This window comes from Acomys russatus, chromosome 1, assembly GCF_903995435.1.
Source record: "Acomys russatus chromosome 1, mAcoRus1.1, whole genome shotgun sequence".
Classification (NCBI taxonomy): Eukaryota; Metazoa; Chordata; class Mammalia; order Rodentia; family Muridae; genus Acomys; species Acomys russatus.
Window position 1 is genome coordinate 6,785,541 of NC_067137.1, and position 20,684 is coordinate 6,806,224.

Sequence of the window (20,684 nt, forward strand, 5' to 3'; positions counted from 1 at the left end):
GTGAGGACAGAGACAGCAGACAGTGTGAGAACAGAGACAGCAGACAGTGTGAGAACAGAGACAGCAGACAGTGTGAGAACAGAGACAGCAGACAGTGTGAGAACAGAGACAGCAGACAGTGTGAGAACAGAGACAGCAGACAGTGTGAGAACAGAGACAGCAGCAGACAGCGTGAGAACAGAGACAGCAGCAGACAGTGTGAGAACAGAGACAGCGGACAGTGTGAGAACAGAGACAGCAGACAGTGTGAGAACAGAGACAGCAGACAGTGTGAGGACAGAGACAGCAGACAGCAGTGTGAGAACAGAGACAGCAGCAGACAGCGTGAGAACAGAGACAGCAGCAGACAGTGTGTGAACAGAGACAGCAGACAGTGTGAGAACAGAGACAGCAGCAGACAGTGTGAGAACAGAGACAGCAGACAGTGTGAGAACAGAGACAGCAGACAGCAGTGTGAGAACAGAGACAGCAGACAGTGTGAGAACAGAGACAGCAGCAGACAGTGTGAGAACAGAGACAGCAGACAGTGTGAGAACAGAGACAGCAGACAGTGTGAGAACAGAGACAGCAGCAGACAGTGTGAGAACAGAGACAGCAGACAGTGTGAGAACAGAGACAGCAGACAGTGTGAGAACAGAGACAGCAGCAGACAGTGTGTGAACAGAGACAGCAGCAGACAGTGTGTGAACAGAGACAGCAGCAGACAGTGTGAGAACAGAGACAGCAGACAGTGTGAGAACAGAGACAGCAGACAGTGTGAGAACAGAGACAGCAGCAGACAGTGTGAGAACAGAGACAGCAGACAGTGTGAGAACAGAGACAGCAGACAGTATGTGAGGACAGAGACAGCAGACAGTGTGAGAACAGAGACAGCAGCAGACAGTGTGTGAGAACAGAGACAGCAGACAGTGTGAGGACAGAGACAACAGACAGTGTGAGGACAGAGACAGCAGACAGTGTGAGGACAGAGACAACAGACAGTGTGAGGACAGAGACAGCAGCAGACAGTGTGTGAACAGAGACAGCAGACAGTGTGAGAACAGAGACAGCAGACAGTGTGAGAACAGAGACAGCAGACAGTGTGAGGACAGAGACAGCAGACAGCAGTGTGAGAACAGAGACAGCAGCAGACAGCGTGAGAACAGAGACAGCAGCAGACAGTGTGTGAACAGAGACAGCAGACAGTGTGAGAACAGAGACAGCAGCAGACAGTGTGGGAACAGAGACAGCAGACAGTGTGAGAACAGAGACAGCAGACAGCAGTGTGAGAACAGAGACAGCAGACAGTGTGAGAACAGAGACAGCAGACAGTGTGAGAACAGAGACAGCAGACAGTGTGAGAACAGAGACAGCAGACAGTGTGAGAACAGAGACAGCAGACAGTGTGAGAACAGAGACAGCAGCAGACAGTGTGAGAACAGAGACAGCAGACAGTGTGAGAACAGAGACAGCAGACAGTGTGAGAACAGAGACAGCAGCAGACAGTGTGTGAACAGAGACAGCAGCAGACAGTGTGTGAACAGAGACAGCAGCAGACAGTGTGAGAACAGAGACAGCAGACAGTGTGAGAACAGAGACAGCAGACAGTGTGAGAACAGAGACAGCAGCAGACAGTGTGAGAACAGAGACAGCAGACAGTGTGAGAACAGAGACAGCAGACAGTGTGAGAACAGAGACAGCAGCAGACAGTGTGTGAGAACAGAGACAGCAGCAGACAGTGTGTGAGAACAGAGACAACAGACAGTGTGAGGACAGAGACAGCAGACAGTGTGAGGACAGAGACAACAGACAGTGTGAGGACAGAGACAGCAGCAGACAGTGTGAGAACAGAGACAGCAGCAGTGTGAGGACAGAGACAGCAGACAGTGTGAGAACAGAGACAGCAGCAGACAGTGTGAGAACAGAGACAGCAGCAGACAGTGTGTGAACAGAGACAGCAGCAGACAGTGTGAGGACAGAGACAGCAGACAGTGTGAGAACAGAGACAGCAGCAGACAGTGTGTGAGAACAGAGACAGCAGACAGTGTGAGAACAGAGACAGCAGACAGTGTGAGAACAGAGACAGCAGACAGTGTGAGAACAGAGACAGCAGACAGTGTGAGAACAGAGACAGCAGCAGACAGTGTGTGAACAGAGACAGCAGCAGACAGTGTGTGAACAGAGACAGCAGCAGACAGTGTGAGAACAGAGACAGCAGACAGTGTGAGAACAGAGACAGCAGACAGTGTGTGAACAGAGACAGCAGCAGTGTGTGAGAACAGAGACAGCAGACAGTGTGAGAACAGAGACAGCAGCAGACAGTGTGAGAACAGAGACAGCAGACAGTGTGAGAACAGAGACAGCAGACAGTATGTGAGGACAGAGACAGCAGACAGTGTGAGAACAGAGACAGCAGCAGACAGTGTGTGAGAACAGAGACAGCAGACAGTGTGAGGACAGAGACAACAGACAGTGTGAGGACAGAGACAGCAGACAGTGTGAGGACAGAGACAACAGACAGTGTGAGGACAGAGACAGCAGCAGACAGTGTGTGAACAGAGACAGCAGCAGTGTGAGGACAGAGACAGCAGACAGCAGTGTGAGAACAGAGACAGCAGCAGACAGTGTGAGAACAGAGACAGCAGCAGACAGTGTGTGAACAGAGACAGCAGACAGTGTGAGAACAGAGACAGCAGCAGACAGTGTGAGGACAGAGACAGCAGCAGACAGTGTGTGAGAACAGAGACAGCAGACAGTGTGAGAACAGAGACAGCAGACAGTGTGAGAACAGAGACAGCAGACAGTGTGTGAGAATCCCAGACAGAGAAAGTTGGCCCCGTCCTCCACATTAGCAAGATAGAGCACTACAACTATAATTGCTTCTGTGCACTTCATAGTGTGGAAAAAAGCGACTTAACAATCTCTTTTTTGGTCTTTTTCATGGTAAGATACGGGAGGGCAAGCTCTGCCAGATTTCGTTTCTCTAGCTATCATACATATTTTCAGTGTAGCTTCCTTAAAGCCCTTGAAATGATGCACACTAAAAATGGTTAATTTTTAACTAAGAAAAGCAGGCAGGTTAGTTCTCACAGCTTTGTGCTATTTGTGACCCAACAACCAAACTTCTAGAGGATTCACCCTGTGTTCCCCACCATGCCAGCTCCATGTGGATTCCAGAATGCTCACGATTCCCCCCAGGAGCTTGTGTGTTCAGGGGCTGAGAGTGAGATGGGCAGGCAGGAAGTGACTAGAGTGAACCTGCCCACAAATAGTGCTATAGGGACGGGAGCATCACAGAACGGGGCTGGGGAGGGACTCATCTGTGGTGGGTTAGGTCAGAAATACAAGATCTGATGAAACCAAAAACGGGGAAGAGGGCTTCTGCAGGGTCTGACGGGAGCACAGAAACTGAGATAAGCTTGGTATTGTTGTGTGATGTGGAAGTCAACACACAAGGAGATGGCTTCTGGGTAGCCGTCTCTATAGATTTCAGTTTTCTTTGGGAATGAATATTTTATGTGTGTTCGTATAGCTTCGGTCTTGCTGTGTTCTATTTTATTTTATTTTTTTTCTGGAATTGCTGTCTAGTCATAAAGTTTCTAGGAACAAAAGCAGAACCACAGATTTCCACCCTCCCTACTTTATTACTGCAGTATCTCCAATGGAATTTTATTTATTTAATTTGAAATTTTTAAATAGGAAACTGGCTGAAACATTAAAGGTTTATTTAGATTGGTAATTTAGTCAGCTTTGAATTTTGTGTCTAAGTTATTTATTTGGGGACGTATTGTTATCTGATTTTATAGATAGTTCTGACACTGTGTGTTCTGAAACTTACTGTACTTTGCAAAACTTAGGTAATAAATACCACTGAGATTTTGTATGGGAAAGGATGGACTTAGAGACATGTGCTTGGAGACTTTACGATGACACAAAAAGAGAAGGTAGAAACTTAGTAAAAATGTTAGCAGTTAGCAGTTTTACACTGAATGGCTCAAACCCATGAATAATACATTAAATAATATTTTTCCTAGGAAAAGCCTTGAAATTTGTTCCTTGGCAGTTATTGTAAAGTAGTGAAAGGTGGTTATTGCAAATCTGACCAAGAACTTACACCAGATGTGGGTGAATATGGCTCATGATACATTAAGTAAATGGATATACTTGGGAGATATATTTATATGTATTTTATTAATTTTTTTGTATGTATGTGCACATGTGTGCATATATGTGTGGGTGCTGTCATGCCATAGGGCATGTGTGGGCGTCACAGAACAACTTTTGGAAGTTGGTTCTTTCCTTTCACTAGTTTGGTAGGCGTGGCAGCAAACGTCTTCCCTGCTGCTGCCTTACTTAGATTTCTGCTGCGATAAAACACCAAGGCCAAAAGCAGTTTGGGGAGGAGAGAGCTTAGCTTACATGTTCCAGTCACAGTTTATCACTGAGGGAATGGGAGAATGCTGCTTCCTGGCTTTCTCCTCATGGCTTCTTCAGCTTGTGTTCTTATACACCCCCTTGCCTAGGGATGGCACCCCTCCCAAAGCATCAATCAGGAAAATGCCCATGGGTTTTGCTAATGGACCAGTCGGGTGGAGGCATTTTCTCAATTGAGGTTCCTTCTTTACGATGTAAGCTTGTGGCAAGTTGACAAAAAACTAACCAACACACCCCCTTAGCTACCTTGCCATTTCATGGGAGACACCTTTTTTTTTTTAAACAATATTGAGATAAGATTCACATACCATAAATGTCTCCTATTGAAAATGTATGATATAATGGCTTTTAGTATAGTCACAGTATACATACCCATCACCAGAATCAATTTTAGGATATTGTTATTATTTTAAATATAAGTATATTTTTATTAATTAATTAATTTATTATTATGTATACAATGCTCTGTTTGCAGGTACACCTGCAGGCCAGAAGAGGGCATCAGATCACATGATAGATGGTTGTGAGCCATCATGTGGTTGCTGGGAATTGAACTCAGGACCTCTAGAGGAGCAGTCAGTGCCTTTAGCCTCTGAGCCATCTCTCCAGCCCTAATAGAAGTATATTCTTGCGTCCTTATTGCTATCTCATTTCTGCTTCTAAGCAACCATATATTTTCTTACCTCAGTAGAGTTGCGTGTACGAGGCATGTCATATAAATAAGCCATACAACTTGTGATCTTTTGTAACTGATTTCTTTTACTTAGCATAATGTTTCAAGGTTCATACATGTTATAGCATGTATTGATCCTTGATTTCTTTGTGTAGTAGTGTTAGAGATTAAACCCTGGGCCTCGCATGTGGGAGCAATCAGTCTACCAGCCAAGCTTTATTCCTAGCACTGCTCAGGTTAGGCAGAAAAGACACTCCAAGGTTAAAGCTTGTGTACAGGATGCAGCACTTATGCTGGAAGCGTGGAAGGCGCAGACGCGTGCATCTCTGAGGGGTGGAAGGCGCAGACGCGTGCATCTCTGAGGGGCGGAAGGCGCAGACGCGTGCATCTCTGAGGGGCGGAAGGCGCAGACGCGTGCATCTCTGAGGGGCGGAAGGCGCAGACGCGTGCATCTCTGAGGGGCGGAAGGCGCAGACGCGTGCATCTCTGAGGGGCGGAAGGCGCAGACGCGTGCATCTCTGAGGGGTGGAAGGCGCAGACGCGTGCATCTCTGAGGGGCGGAAGGCGCAGACGCGTGGGCTCTGAAGGGTGCAGAAGTTGCTGAAGTATTGGTATCTCTGAGGAAGGCATCTGAGAAGCTAGCGGACAAGCTAGAGACTTTTCACTGGAACTTCTTAGCTAGCTTGTGAAATCTGAGCCCTTATTCAGAATGAGAACATGAGTTAGATATTGAATTGACTTCTTGGTTACTGACAGTTAGGGCTGTAATAGGAGCTGCCGGGTTTCTCAGATGCCTCCTAACTGTCACTAGACTATAAGAGCTACCCTTCCGAAATTTCCAACATGCAGTTAGTTGAAGAACAGTAAGCCGCTCAGGACTGTCACTAAAAAGTGTATGGGACATGGCATGAAATAATAATGAAGTAAAATCAAATAAGGAGCTGTTTTAATAACTGAAAGCATGTTCATTAACATTGTGCTTTTCCTCAGAGACATTTCACATGTTCCTCACAGAGATACTGGGCATCTGCCAGGATGAGTGTTTTCCTCAAGGTTCATAGTCAGTAGGCAGTGGAGCTGGAACTTGAATTCAGAAATGAGAAGGTGCTAGGGGTAGAAGGTCAGCGAGTGCACCTGTGCCCATCGCTACAGCCACACAGTGCTCGCCTCAGACAAGCTGCCTAGCTCCATGAGTTCTCATGTGTAATGTGATCAAATGAAAACGAAGGCGTGCTCTTCAGGGCTATTGCCAGAGCGAGGAAGGCAGGAAGTAAAATTAAATGGCAAGTGTTTGTCAAGTGGACTACCACATATCAGGAGCATGTATTTATCATATTTCCAACTCCGGCTGTGGTTTGTCTCAGTAGTTCTGTCTGCTTCGAAGTAACCAGACCCAGTGCAGTATATGGATACCACAGAGAAGGGTAAGGCCTTGCCAGTCAATTCAGTGTGGAGTACACATGGACCTGGTGGTGACAATGGGACACAAGTCCTTATGTCTCCATATCAAGCAATGAGATGAGCCTAAGATGTGGAGGGTAAACAGGCCTCTTTTGAATTGCCATGACATCCCACCCAGCTTCACATCAGTATGAACAATTTATCCTGTTTTTAAGTGAAATGACTGTTTTACTTTATTATTTATGTATATGGGTATTGTGCCTTCATATATATCTGTGTATGTAGCGCATGCATCCCTGGTGCATGATGGCCAGAAGAGGTAGCTGAGTCTCCTGGGACTGGACCACAGACACTGTGAGGTGGCATATGGGTGCTGGGAGCCAAAGTTGGATCCTTGGGAAGAACATCAGGTGCTCTCAGCCGCCAAGTCCTCACCAGCCCCCAGGTTTAATGAGTTTATGTGCAGGTTCAGGCAAATTCAGTGCTGAGCAGATGATAATTGTGATTGAAAACACAAAAATTTTGAGCTTGAAGATTGAGAATTGTAGCCTAAGAATAAAGGGTCATTTCTGATACTTTTGAGATTTAGACACTTAATTTCATTATTGTAGTAGTTCTCCCTAAAGTTATTCCAGAAAAGTAAAGGAAACCAACCCTAAGAGATTTTTTTTGTAAAGAAACAAGACAAAAAGTAATTTAGTTTCTTCTTATTGGTATGCATAATATTGGATATGCTTGATTTATAAGAGTTTAATTCAGTTTGTTGCCTTGTAATTATCACAAAGTGTGCCACTTGTGAACTTTTTTCATTTCATTTATTTATTTATATATTCTTTTTTAATGTGAATGTTTTATCTACATATACACCTGCAGAAAAAAGGCATCAGATCCATTTATAGGTGGTCATGAGCCACCATATGGGTGCTGGGAATTGAACTCAGGACCCCTGGAAGAGCAGCCAGTGCTCTTAACTGCTGAGCCATCTTGCCAGCCTATGTACTTTATTAAAAAGGAAAGTTATAACCAATCATAGACCTGTGTTTTGCATTGAAGTTGGTTTTCTGGTTTGTCAGTTCACTTACGCTGTTTCTTTTTTTTTCTTTCTTTCTTTTCTTTTCTTTTTTTTTTTAACTTACGCTGTTTCTTAACTGTCTTGAGTTAGAGCTTGGTCACTTGAGCTAAGTGTATTCCTGGGTTGGAGCCTCCCGTCAGTGCTCTTGTCAAGGTGAAAGCTCTCAGCACCACCTCCTCAGTAGATGAAGCAGCAGGTCGCCTTTTGTCATTTTTATGTTGATGCAGAGTTTTAAATGAGAAAACCACCATGGACATTAGGGTGAAAGGGTAGCAAATAGCCAAAGACTTACTCATATAAAAATAGGTAACTTAGTCTGAATGTAGTAAAAAAAAAATTAGTAGTAAAGAGGCAATGGTTTTTTAAAAAAAGATTTATTTATTTAATTATTGTAAGTGAGTGCTCTATCTGCAAAAGAGGACATCAGATCACATTGTAGATGATTGTGAACCACCATGTGGTTGCTGAGAATTAAACTCAGGACCTCTGAAAGAATATGTGGTGCTCTTAACCACTGAGCCATCTCTCCAGCCCCTGAAGCAATGACTTTAATATGCGTTCAGTGGGGAAAGGTCATACTGAAAATTGTGTAAAATGATCTTAGCCACCAGGAGGAGTTGCACACTCCCACCCCATTTTCCTTAGACCAAATCCTCGCACCTATTTGCTAAGAGCCTATCTAAACTTCACGTGCTCTCTGCTAATGGCATTCAAGTGGCTGGTACATCGACACACAGAAGGCACTCAACGTGGCATATTTCAGTTGGCGTTTGACATAGTGAGTTTCCGTGAAGTCAAATAGTATGGATGGTACTTAGGCCTTATTGTCATGAAGAGTGATCTGTAATATTTCTTTAGTTCCCTTAAAAGTTAATTCAAGTGGAATGACAGACCATTTGGTCTGTTCTCAGCCCTGTGCAAATGCAAATGTTCTATACACACACTTTAGACAAGTTCATTGTGGAAACCTATGATATGAGAATTGGCCAGTGCCACAGTCCTGTAAAAAGTTAGTTAATAGGAAGTTGCCTGTTTCAATATTTTTCTCATTTCTTTGTTACAAAAGAATGTATGTATGTATGTATGTGTGTGTTATGTAATTTTTTACTCAAAGCAGTAAAATTTTTAGATTTTGTAGTAAAAATCATATAATTTTAAATAGAGTTGGAGTTAAAAATTCAAGTAATTAACATAGAAACTGCCTAATAATACCATCGATGGGGCAATAATTAACTTTATGTACTTTAATTTTGTTTCTTCATATAGTGTTCAATTTTGAAACAAAAGTGGTTGCTCTAATTGCTGCCTTATTTACTTTTTTCCACTGATGTTATGAACATTTCTATCTGTGCATATGTACTTTTTGCATAGCACGCTCAATTACCATATCTTTAAGTGTTGTTTTACCATGAAGGAACATGGTTATGCTGTAGTACTGATGTCGGCTGTTTTTGGATACAGATAGGGCATGACTGTGCTTCTTAGGGATTCTTCTGGTCCTTGTCCTTGGTGGAGGAGGGAGAAGACAGCAGGTTCTGTTCCTTGTGCCTTCCTATCTCGAATATTGAGACTAGGTCACGATGATCCAATTAGTTTAATTATCATACCATTAAAACTGTTCTGTGATTAATTTACTATTAAATGTTGCTACCACATTTCCACACCTGTGAGTAAGGTAATGTATGTCTCGGTTTCCTCAAACTTGAGCAAGCGTTTCTGTGAACAGTTGTAAGTGATGTGACGTACTTAGGCAAGGGTTTCTGTGAACTAAACTTCTAGGGATCAGAGGTGGTGAATTGACACTGTCAAATTAACATTCTAATACAGAGACTGTGTATACTGCTACATGGATTTCCTCACCAGCACAGCAGCCGTTCCCTGACTCATTGTCAGGCCTCCTGCTTTTTATGAATCTACAGGGCTGCTTTTTACTGGGCCTCTGCCAAGGGCACAGACAGTAACATAATAGCTTCACCTGGTTTCTAAAAAGATGTATAAGCCCTGGCCAGGATTTTTTAAAGTTGGTCATGGAGCCCCCACTGACTCATTTCAGCTGAGTGTCACTCTTGAGTCATAGGAATGGCACCTACTGTTCCTCTTCATTCTTCCCTCACCTCATGACACCAGGGAGAAAATAGCATCCACTGTTCAGAGTGCAGACCCACGACAGGAGAAACTGGAGCCAGTTAAGACAGGGAGACAGCACCAAAGAGAATTCACAGCTTTCATAGCTAGCCTCACCAGCTTGCCCATGAGAAGTGTGTGCAAGAGAAACAGAGGTACAGCAACTGTGAAGGAAAGGTGGGGTACAGAGGAGGGGACGAGACAACCCACAGGCAGACATAGTGGGAGCTGAGAGAAAATCAGCCAAAATGAGGAAGCCCAGGCTTCAGAATCAGTGCCATAAGTAGGACCTAAACCACATGTATAAAACATGGCGCACGCCTTATTCCCCACACTTGGGAGGCAGAGGCAGGCAGATCTCTGAGTTTAAGGCCAGCCTGGTCTACATAGTTAGTTCCAGAACAGCCAGGGTTACACAGAGAAACCTGTCTCAAAAACAAAAAACAAAAAAACAAAAAAACCAAACCAAAACAAAACAAAAAAAAACCGAGAAATATCTAACTTGCATACAGCAAGTTAGAAAATGAAATTTTAGTATAAAGGAAAAGTTTGAGCTAATGAAAATGAATGAGAGGTAGGGAGGAGTTGGGGAGCATACGGTGATTAGAGAACATAGAGACACAGAGAAGAGACACAGGAGACGCAGACGTAGGGCTAATGTGTGCTTCTTTAGTAGAGAAGAGACGGCTGACAGTTCTCCTGACTGAAAGGATTATTCTGCGCTGGCATGAGTGAGTCACATCAAGAAAATACTTGAATGAATTAGGGTTGTGGAGCAGAAGATACTAGAAAAGTAACACAAATAGTTGAACAGTGGAAGAAGAGGAATGAGGGAAAAAAGCCATACCCTTCCTAGCCTCAGCTGCTTCAGCTGCCCCTAGCGTCAGCTTCTTCAGGGGCTAAAGCTTCAGCGAACTTCTACACACCAGTCAGTCTGCTCTCGCCTAGGATGCCCCACCCTCTGCCCCAGGAAGCTAGGCTTACACCATCTAACCTCAAACAAAATCTAGAAGCAAGAAGGGAAACACAAAGTACAACAAAGACAACAGGCAGTCAGAAGAGAAACACCCCCCAAATCTGTAAAACGCAGACAGATAGGCAAAAGGAACACTCAGGTATCAGTAAAGCTCTTAGGAAATGAAATATGGTAGGAAAACAAAACAGAAGTAGAGATGAAGTTGAAAAAATTCTTATTCAAACAAAACGACAAAGATTTGTGTGTGTGAAAAGTTAGATGACCGGGGATAAAGAGATGATTAGAAGTCCTTGCAGAGTGAGACAAGCACACTGCCTGGACGGCCCCGAACCTCCCCGGGAGAACCAGAACCCAAAGAACAGTGCCTTTGACGAAGCCGAGGCAAAACATTTGCAGCAACCGTAACGAAGTCATTTGCAGATTTAACCTGTTTTTGAGAAAGAGGGAGAAGTGGTTGGGAGTGGAGGAGGGAGAAAGCGTAGGAGAAGGAATCAAGATGTGACCCAGCACCCAGGCAGGGATCCTAAAGCAGCAGAACAGACACAAAGGGATGGGTCAGGGTTCTTAAGCACAGCAGCCATTGGTCCACGTTGGAACAAGTGAGGCACCTCAAAAAGGGGGAGAGGAAAGAGTAGACAAGCATTTAGAGGCTTTGGGTTTGTGTTTTGTTTTAATATTTAAAGATGAGTTAGTGACAGGTAGGGTAGACAGGTAGGAAGGAGGAGAAAGACACAGCTCTTAGCCCCCAAGGAAAATTTAAAGTTGTATTTACTGAGAGAAAAGACATGTAACTGTGGCTGTCATGTCGTTGGTGGTTTCATAATTATGATGGTAAAAACACCTGTTATCCATTCAGCAGAAGGAGACAGTTTTGCTATTGAAGAGGTGACGAAAAGGGAAGCATGTCTCTGTTGATAAGGGAAGCTTGTGGGTAAAAGGAGAGATGTCTTCTCCAACAGTAAAATGCAGAAAGTAATGAAGTCTTGATGTATAATACATGAAATACATATATTTAGTTGGAATTTATTTTATTTATAAGATATAATTTAATTTATACTCTATAGGGTATTAAAATCAGAGGAGGAGACTTTTATTCTAGTTTTAAAGATATGTAAATTATTTTTGATAAGTATATTTACTTAAAAATACAGGCTATAGAATTTTTATAGTTTTATAGGTTCCTTTTTTTTTTTTTTTTTTTTTTTTGGCATTTATGATATATAGGTTCACAAACACTCATGGATATGCCAAACAATCAAAATAAAAAACAGCCTCTTGGATATTAGCACTTTTTATTTTAATAAGCAGAAACTGCTTACAAATGTGCCATAATAATGAAAAAAATTGAATCAAAAGAAAGTTGTTTCTGCCACCAGTGGCTCTGACCACATTGTCACCGTCAGTGGTTTCTATAGCATGACTTTAATGCAGTCTTAACCAGGAGTCTGCTGCATTGAGATACCATTTCACACCAGCTAGAATGACTGCAATCCACAGATAGTTAGGAAGATGTAGGAAAATTGGAACCTTTATATGTGACTTATGGGAAAATCCAGTGTTTTAGCTGCTTTGGGAAAACTCAGTCCCTCAAGTGATTCAGCAGCAGGTGACCCAGCTATTTCCCTCTAGGTATAACCTCAGGAAAGATGAGAGCATATGTCCATTTAGAGATTTGCACACAAAAGCTTCTACCAGCATTATATCTAATAGCCAAAGGGCAGGAACAACCCGGATGTTCCTCAGTTATTGCATGGAGAAGTAAGATCTGCAGTGTCTGTACAAGGGCTCATGTCTGCTGATGTGAACCAAGTGTTGATGCGTGCTACACCATAGGTGAAGCTTGAAGAGGGTGTTCTGGGGGAAAGGTTGGTAAAGAATTCATGGCGTAGGAACCCACGCACATGAAATATTTAGAGCAGGCAAATCCACAGACATTAAAGGCTCTGGGGAAGGAGAGGTGGAGGCTGACTACTTATGGGTGAGGAGTGTCCTTTTCTTTCTTTTTTTTTTAATAAATGAGTTTACTTATTTTTGACAGGTTTCCTATAAAAACCAATTTCCTTAAGATTTTTCTGAAATAGTAATATTAAAACATACAGTATAGAGAAAAAGTAATGCCACATTACTTGAACTTTAAATTTAGATATGCTTAATGAGAAATTTTTAGTGAGAAATTTTACTTGGAATTGACAAAATATAACTATAACATGACTTTCAAGGCACATAGCGTATCATTTAAATTTTTATTTTATCTTTTTCCTTTGACTATTTTATGTGTATACCTTAGGAATTTTAGGTTCTCTTTGTCCTTTATATTCCCAACCTAATTTTCTCTCCTTATTCTGAAACTCTTATTTTCCCCTCTCACATCTCCCTCTTACTTTCATGTCTTTTAATGTGTGGCAAACTACATTTAAAGAAGGTTGCCTAAAAAAGCATAGGTAGCAACTTGAAAGTGGGCAAGATATCAATGGTTACACCTTGCTGTGGGTACTTTATTGTATATATGTGTAATAATACAAATGTATATGTAAAAAATGAAAAAAAAAAAAAAAAGGCTCATCAGACCCCACTCCCTCCTTAGGACTGTGGATAGTTAAAGGTAGCTAGGGAAGCGATGTCACTTTCTTCAGTGGTGTAAACACTGATATCTTGCCCATTTTCAAGTTGCCACCTATGCTTTTGGAGTAGTGTCTTTTTACAGTGATTGAAATACTTCAAATATGGCTTGTGATGGTCACACACCAACTATCCTAAAAACACTGCATTATAAACTTTAGATGAGTAAGCTATGTGCTGAAAAAAGATTTCCTAGGGTTTTGTTTTTGTTTTTGCTATGCAGTAAAGCTATTTTTTTACTTTTTTATTTTTTATTTTTCTATATCCCAGGTTGGACTAGAACTTGCTATGTAGTCCAGGTTAGCCCTGAATTTGCAGTATTGCTCCTATCTCAGCCTCCTGAGGGATGGGATTGCATCTGGCTTGAAGTGTCTGCTTCTTTTGTAAAACAGACTAGAAAGGCCTCTCCAGGCACATTTCTTTCTGTGTTGCAATCTGGAAGAGTGATGTGTTATGTCGTTTGTCACCATAAGTCTAATCAAAACTTACCCTTGAGAATCTTTTAGGTTTCCTGGACAGGGCAAGTCTCTCTCTCTCTCTCTCTCTCTCTCTCTCTCTCTCTCTCTCTCTCTCTCTCTCTAATTCAGCCAGTAAAATAGGAATAGTTTTTCATTCTTGTGGGTGCTAGTTGAAACTGGCTAGCATTTCCAAATATTCCATAAAATACAAAGCAGTACGACCCAGCAAATAATACAGATATGAGTAGTTGGTGATTATCTACCACTTCCTCCAAGTTTCAAGAGAAACAAGCATCTCTTTGATGTGGGCATGTTGATGGACAGGGCTGGATGACCCGACTCACTTGGATGTCTGTAAGTCACTATACATTTTGTGTGCAATAATTGGAGAACTTCTAATGAAAAAATCATCTAATCAAATAAATAATTGTTCCCCGTGCTGTGCTAGAAGACGCTGCTTTTCATTAACGTTACATTGACTCCACCACACATTGTAAGCAGTCGGATCTTTGTTGTTGTTTTGTGTTTCTCTGTGTAGCCTTGGCTGTCCTGGACTCACTTTGTAGACCAGGCTGGCCTTGAACTCACAGCGATCCACCTGCCTCTGCCTCCCGAGTGCTGGGATTACAGGCATGCGCCATCAGTCCTGTATACGCAATCTAATCTGTAACCCACTCACTACACTGTTTTTGGGTTGTTAGTGTAACCACGTACGTGTTCCACATGACTTAAGTATTCACAGTGTGAGGCTGAAGTCAAGACCTGATCTGTGAGAGGAGTTCTGTCCTTCCCTTCACTCTAACATGGGAACGCTAGGAAAAATCACTGGGATTGCCTTTGTTTTTCTTTTCAAGGCAGCTGGCTTTGAAGTCAGTGGTTCGGCACCACCCTGCCCTGATGCTGTATTTATAGATGTGAGCCACGACGGCCACCGTCACGGGACCCTTTGAAGTCCTTGTCAAATAGAGGAAGTAAGTGTGGTGGGTGAAACTAGCATGGAGAGGAGTAGCTGAGAAAACCATTCCTGTCCATACAGTGAACTGTTAGAGCTGTCCCACACAAAACAGTGCTGACGTGGACTGACGGCATGGTGCATTTAAGTCTTATTTGGGACAATACATACATACGCACATTTAATTTATTGCAGATATGCGCACATACTTTAAGATAAAGTTGTGTGCATATCTGGACCTGCATAGAGTCTTTCTGGAGAGGCATGTAATAACTTGACCATGGATGGCAGTTCCCTGTGGGGAACAAACTCAGGAGTTGTGAAGCGAGGACCTGGTTGGTACTGCAGTGCTCTCTTGTATAGTTTGCCTCTCACAGTGCACACGCAGGACTTCACAGTGCACACGCAGGACTTCACAGTGGACATGTACTGGTATCTTCATAGGTCTATGTCAGTTCGAGTTGATTTTGTTAAATGGATGAAAAAAGATATGTGTAGCAACAATTTGGGCTCATGACTATGTGATTTTTTTCTAGCTCTTATGAGTTTGTCTTGTGTCTTGCAGAGTTACGTCCATCTGGGAGAACAGTCTTCAGATCACAACAGTCTCTAGTTTTATAGGAGCATGGCTTGGAGCATTTCCTATTCCACTGGATTGGGAAAGACCATGGCAGGTTGGTTCCAGAGACTTTAAACCATTGAAATGTATATTGGCACAGCAGTAGGAAAGCGGATGAAGAAAGCCTGCCTGTGATGCAAGGTGCTTCATTGTTCAGTAAAGTAGGGAATGCAGCACAATGTAGGTGGCTGCTTCCTGGGACCTGAGCCAGTCCCAGAGGCATCCATGTTGGCCTGGATCTACCATCCAGCTTCAGTTTTTCTATGTGCATAGATGAATGTTTCTTCTTAAACTGTGTGTGGGTGTTGTGCATAGACATGTGTGTACTTATGTGTGCAGATGTGTGTGCTTTTTAAAAATTATTCTTTATTGTGTGGAGATCAGAGGTTGACGTGCAGTTGTCTGTGTGGCTCTTCAGCTCATTTCCAAGGCGGGGTCTGTCACTGAGCCTGGAGGAAACTGATTAGCTGGGCTGGCTGGCCACTGGGTCCCTGGGCCCTCCTGTTTGCACCTTCTCGCATGGAGATTATCAATGTGGTGTGTTGCCACTGTGCCTGGCTTCGCACTTGGGCGCTGGACCTCATATTGCAGAGCAGTCCCTCCCAGTCCCTATGCTTGAACTTTTAAAAGCTTATTATACAGCACATACAGGAGGCTTTTCCTCCTCTTCCTCCTCTTCCTCCTCATCCTCATCCTCATCATCTTTGCCCTCCTCTTCCTCACCTTCCTTTTTTTTTTTTTAAGTTATTATACTTCTGACCTTAGATTATATTTTCTTAACTAGATTGATGGCCACGTTGAATACTCACCTTGAAATATATTAAAAAGCATATAGCAAAGTGATGTTAGAAAAAGCTGTTACTTTATTTTATGTGTGCACAAGTCTGTAGGTGCACTCATGCTAGAATGCAAAAGTGGAAGTTACAATAGGTTCTTGCCTTCCACCGGCTGGGTTCTGGGAATCCAACAGGTTGTCGGGTTTGGCAGCCTTTGCCACTGAGAGGAACGTGACAGTGCACTGGGGCCGAGGTATCCCCAACCCTTGCTGTTTGAGACAGGTCTCACCATGTAGCTCACGGTGACCTTGAGCTTGTTCTGACATCCACACTGACCTGAAACTTATGGTCCTCCTGCCCCTGCTCCATGCTTGGTGGATTACAGATGAGTCACCACACCCAGCATCCTTATCTTGATTTTTAAAATACGGTTGCTTAGACAGGATCTCATGCAGCTGAGGCTGGTCTTGAATTTCTTCTGTATTTGAGGCTGGCCTGAGTTCCAGATCCTCACGCTCTTCCTTCCTGGTATGGGAGTTACAGGTATGTGTCGCCATGTTCTAGTATTTCCTGTTGCTGTGGTAAAACACTGACCAGGTCATAGTCCGTCATTGAGGGGCTCAAGGTGTGTTCCCAGATTCAGGCTTAGCTAGCTTATGGGATGGTGCCACCCAGAGACACAGAGGATAGGCACTCCTGCACCAGTTAATAACCAAAGGAGCCTCCGCTGACATGCCCGCAGGCCAGTGGGCACGGTGGGTGAAGTGGGGGACGACCCTCAGCTGAGGCCTTTCTTCTCAGATGACTCCCGGCTGTGGCAGGCTGACAGCCAAGGCTAACAGGGCCCTGCATATGCCATCAGCCTGACGCACAAACACAACACAGATACCATGGCCTTTCTATTTGGTCCTCCAAATCTTCCTTCACTAACTTATAACTGTCTTAGACTGTGCTTCTCCATTAAAGTTATTTTATAATAAACTGATATCACTTAATTTATTGCCAATATTTTACTGTAATAAACACTATTTGATAAACATACTTGAATCTATAGCACCATGCATTTTTCCTAAGATAATTTCTCCAAAACGAACAATGCTATTAAAAATAAATACCATTTTTTCCAGCATGGAGAGAATGTTTTTTTTTTTCTCAATGAGAAAAATATATTAGCCTTTTAAATTTAGGCTGTATTAATAATTATTACACAATGGTAAAATTAACTTTTTTCATCCACTGGGAGAAACCACTATTTATATTGTGACAGTAACATTTTGCAGTCTACCCTCCATGTGTGCTGTCCAGAAAGCACATGTTTCTAATCTGCTTTTTTCCTTTTTTATGTTAGTGAAGAATTATATAACTAGAATATTCCATTTAGTTTTGCCAGTACTTACTAGAATAAAATATTGTTCTATCTTAGAATAATATATCACTTTTTAATGAATGGGCAGTTAGATTGTTTTTAGTTTTCACTGGTAGTAGCATCGCTGTTACTGTTGTCATACTTAAGCATATATCTCTTCATTTGCCAAATCTGTAGGATAAATTCTTAGGTAAAAAATAGTTGGAGTTAAATTTTTCATACATACCTCACTTATAGGACCTGAATTTCCTGTTGACCATAACTGCCTGGCTTTAGGTCCACTTAGATATTCTCTCTATCTTGTGTTTTCTTTCATATTCCATAACTCTAGTGACCGCCCTCCCCATTTTGATTGTTGTGTTGTGGAAGTCTCAGACAGTTTGGAGACTATGGTAGTCCTGATGTCCTTGTGGAAGTAGGAGGGTGCCCTGCTCCCTTGCCGTGCTGATGGAGCTGGCATCTCCTTGCAGCCATCCATACTTAGTTTCATTCACTTGAAGAGTGTCAGTGACTGCAGATGGAGGGCAAAGTTATTGAAAAGGGTACACGAATTGTGTCAAACCACTAGACTTTCTGGTCGTACAATGAAATCTAAATACAGAGTATTAATAAGTAAGCTTTAACGAGTTGGTAAAATGTCAGTTTGTATACACTTGGCCTTTTTTAGTGCATAAAAGTTTGATCTTAGCTATTTGGAACTTCCCTGCAAGACTGCAGAAGTAGAAGCTGAATTCTAGAAAGTAGATTAAAGCATGTATTTAGGTTTGCTTAGGAGACATTAATTATTCTCAGTTCAATTGTCCAGTTTTAGATTATTTAGGCTTTTTGCCATAAACTTTTTCTCCTTCAGTATTTATTTACAATAAAGAGTGAACTAAATCAAATTAACAGTTTTTTTTTTTTTTTTTTTTTTTTTTAAAGACAAGCTCTCACTTTGTAGCCCAGACTTGCTTGGAATTCTCTATGTAGTCAGGGCTGGTCTCCTTTCACCACATCCCATGTACTGGGATTGCAGGCATAGGCCAACATGCCTGACAGAATTGACTATTAAATCTCTCTCTGTGTGTGTGTGTGTGTGTGTGTGTGTGTGTGTGTGTGTGTGTAAGCACATGCGTGCTACAGCACATGTATGTGGAAGCCCAGTGATGAGGCCTCACTGCAACTACAACCACCAGGCCTGCTGGCTCTCCTAGCTTCCAGGGAGCTCCTGTCTCTGTCTCCCACCTGCTGGGATGACAGCTGCGTGGACAGCTGTGTGCAGCTTAGAGTTCTGGGAGTCAGGTCTCATGCTATCCCACTTCTGTGACAAGCATCTTACCCATGGAGCCACAATCTCCTGAATTATGGGCTTTTATAAAAAGACTTTCTAGTTAGCTAATTTTTTGTTATTTTATTTATTTTATTTTATTTTTTTTTTTTTGAGACAGGGTTTCTCTGTGTAGCCCTGGCTGTCCTGGACTGACTTTGTAGACCAGGCTGGCCTCGAACTCACAGAGACCCACCTGCCTCTGCCTCCCTGAGTGCTGGGGTTAAAGGTGCATACTACCATGTACAAATTGTTTAAATATTTCATTCTCTTCAGGAAGCAGTGGCACATGCTTAAAATATCTCAATCAGCTAGAATATACTGGCTGCTTAATATTATTTTTGGTTTTTTAGGGTATTACAAGTTAATGGCTAGCTAATTCATTTTGATCCTTTTAAAGTGTGATATGTACTGGTGGGGGAATAAAATTGACATTTTTCAAAACCTTTTATTCAGTTTCTTACCTGTCTCTTTAGTTGTTTTCTAATAAACTATAGAAATGATGAGGCTTCATTTTTTCTTTCACTTTTCATTTTCAGAAAGCAAGGTTTTTGGTTTTTTTTTTTGTTGTTGTTGTTTTTTGTTTGTTTGTTTTGGTACTATTATTGTGATTTCCCAATAATTCAAACTATACAGAACAAGACCTCATTGTGGCTCATAATATTGATAGAATGTGCCAGAAAAGCAGTAAATTAGGCTACACAGAGAGACCCTGTCTCGAAAAACAAATAAAACAGACAAGGGATAATGGCATTTCCTAAACATGGAGAATTTGCTAAAGCAAAACTTCATGACAGGACAGTACTATACGAACTCTACTGTGTAAATTCAGCGTGCTTTTAAAAAGAGAGTTCAGGTCTTTGTTTCTTGTAGCCCGATACACATTTGAGATGTTTAAATCTTGTTTAAACAAGCATCTCTGGGTTATGTTTGTTGTATTTAGAAACAAGAATATCTGGTTTCGTTAAAACACACGTGCACGAACACACAGGACCAACGTGTTTTAATGCCATTTTCTCTACTCTGAGCTCTGATTTTGAGTAATGGGAACATTACTCAGCCAGGCATTGGCTGAGAAACCTCAAGCATATCTATGGTTTTCAGACAGACAAGGCCTGTTGAAAATTAACGCCAGTGAAAATGTAGTTTCAGCTTGTATGAGCCTTCAGTGATTTTATAGTGATAGATGGTGGAAGATCTGCGCAGTTGAAGGGAGGCAGCAGGGGACGGTTGTCACAGAAAGCAGGGAGGAGGCTCCTACCATGTGCCTGTGCTGGGCTGACACTCCTTTCAGCACACACACACACGGAAGCCTCATTGTTCATACTGAGTTCTCATTGCACTCTTGTTTCTCTCTGCTAGCAGCCCTTATGTGCGCTCTTTCCCTTTTGTTTCTTTGGTAGTTTGTTAAGCCAGCTTATTGAGTTACTTGAATTTCGTATCATGTTCAATTCTGTCTGACAGTTCAGATAATAATAGAACACAGTAGCATCTGCAGGTCTCTGTGCACCAGGCCAAAGGTACTGTAATCGTGACAAGTGTAGTGCAAGGTAGATTTCACTCCTGTTACTGCCCACCACAAAGGGAAATGGTTGAGGGAGGGGCACGCACCGTGCTCACCATTATTTGACTGGGAGAGGAAGATGTGGGATTTAAACAAGAGCCCCACCTACACTATGATTCTCCTCACTGCTGGAGACGGGAACACGGTGTTTGCTTTTCCTTAAAGCCACAGCTTTGTTCTCTTTAGAACAGCTTAAGTATTAAATTGCTCCTCTCCCACATTGTTTCTTCTAAGCTTCCTGATGACTGGGATGTCTGTATTTTTAGACCAAAATTTAATAATTTGTAGGAGCATATTTAAAGCTAACTTATAGTGCCTTTGTGTCTGAAAATCTGGTGTTTTTTATTTGTGTGTGCACATGTGTG

General features: G+C 42.4%; 1 protein-coding gene across 3 annotated transcripts in view; it reads left to right on the forward strand.

Annotated features, from left to right (window-relative positions):
- Pigf (phosphatidylinositol glycan anchor biosynthesis class F) overlaps positions 1 to 20,684 on the forward strand; it is a 33,000-nt gene that overhangs the window by 5,761 nt on the left and 6,555 nt on the right. For 2 of the 3 annotated variants that reach the window (XM_051159317.1, XM_051159274.1), the window contains exon 5: positions 15,254 to 15,362. In XM_051159317.1, coding sequence (XP_051015274.1) covers positions 15,254 to 15,362 — 109 coding nt within the window. Of the gene's footprint in view, positions 1 to 15,253; positions 15,367 to 20,684 lie in introns of all 3 variants that reach the window. The other variant, XM_051159343.1, reaches the window with a different exon arrangement.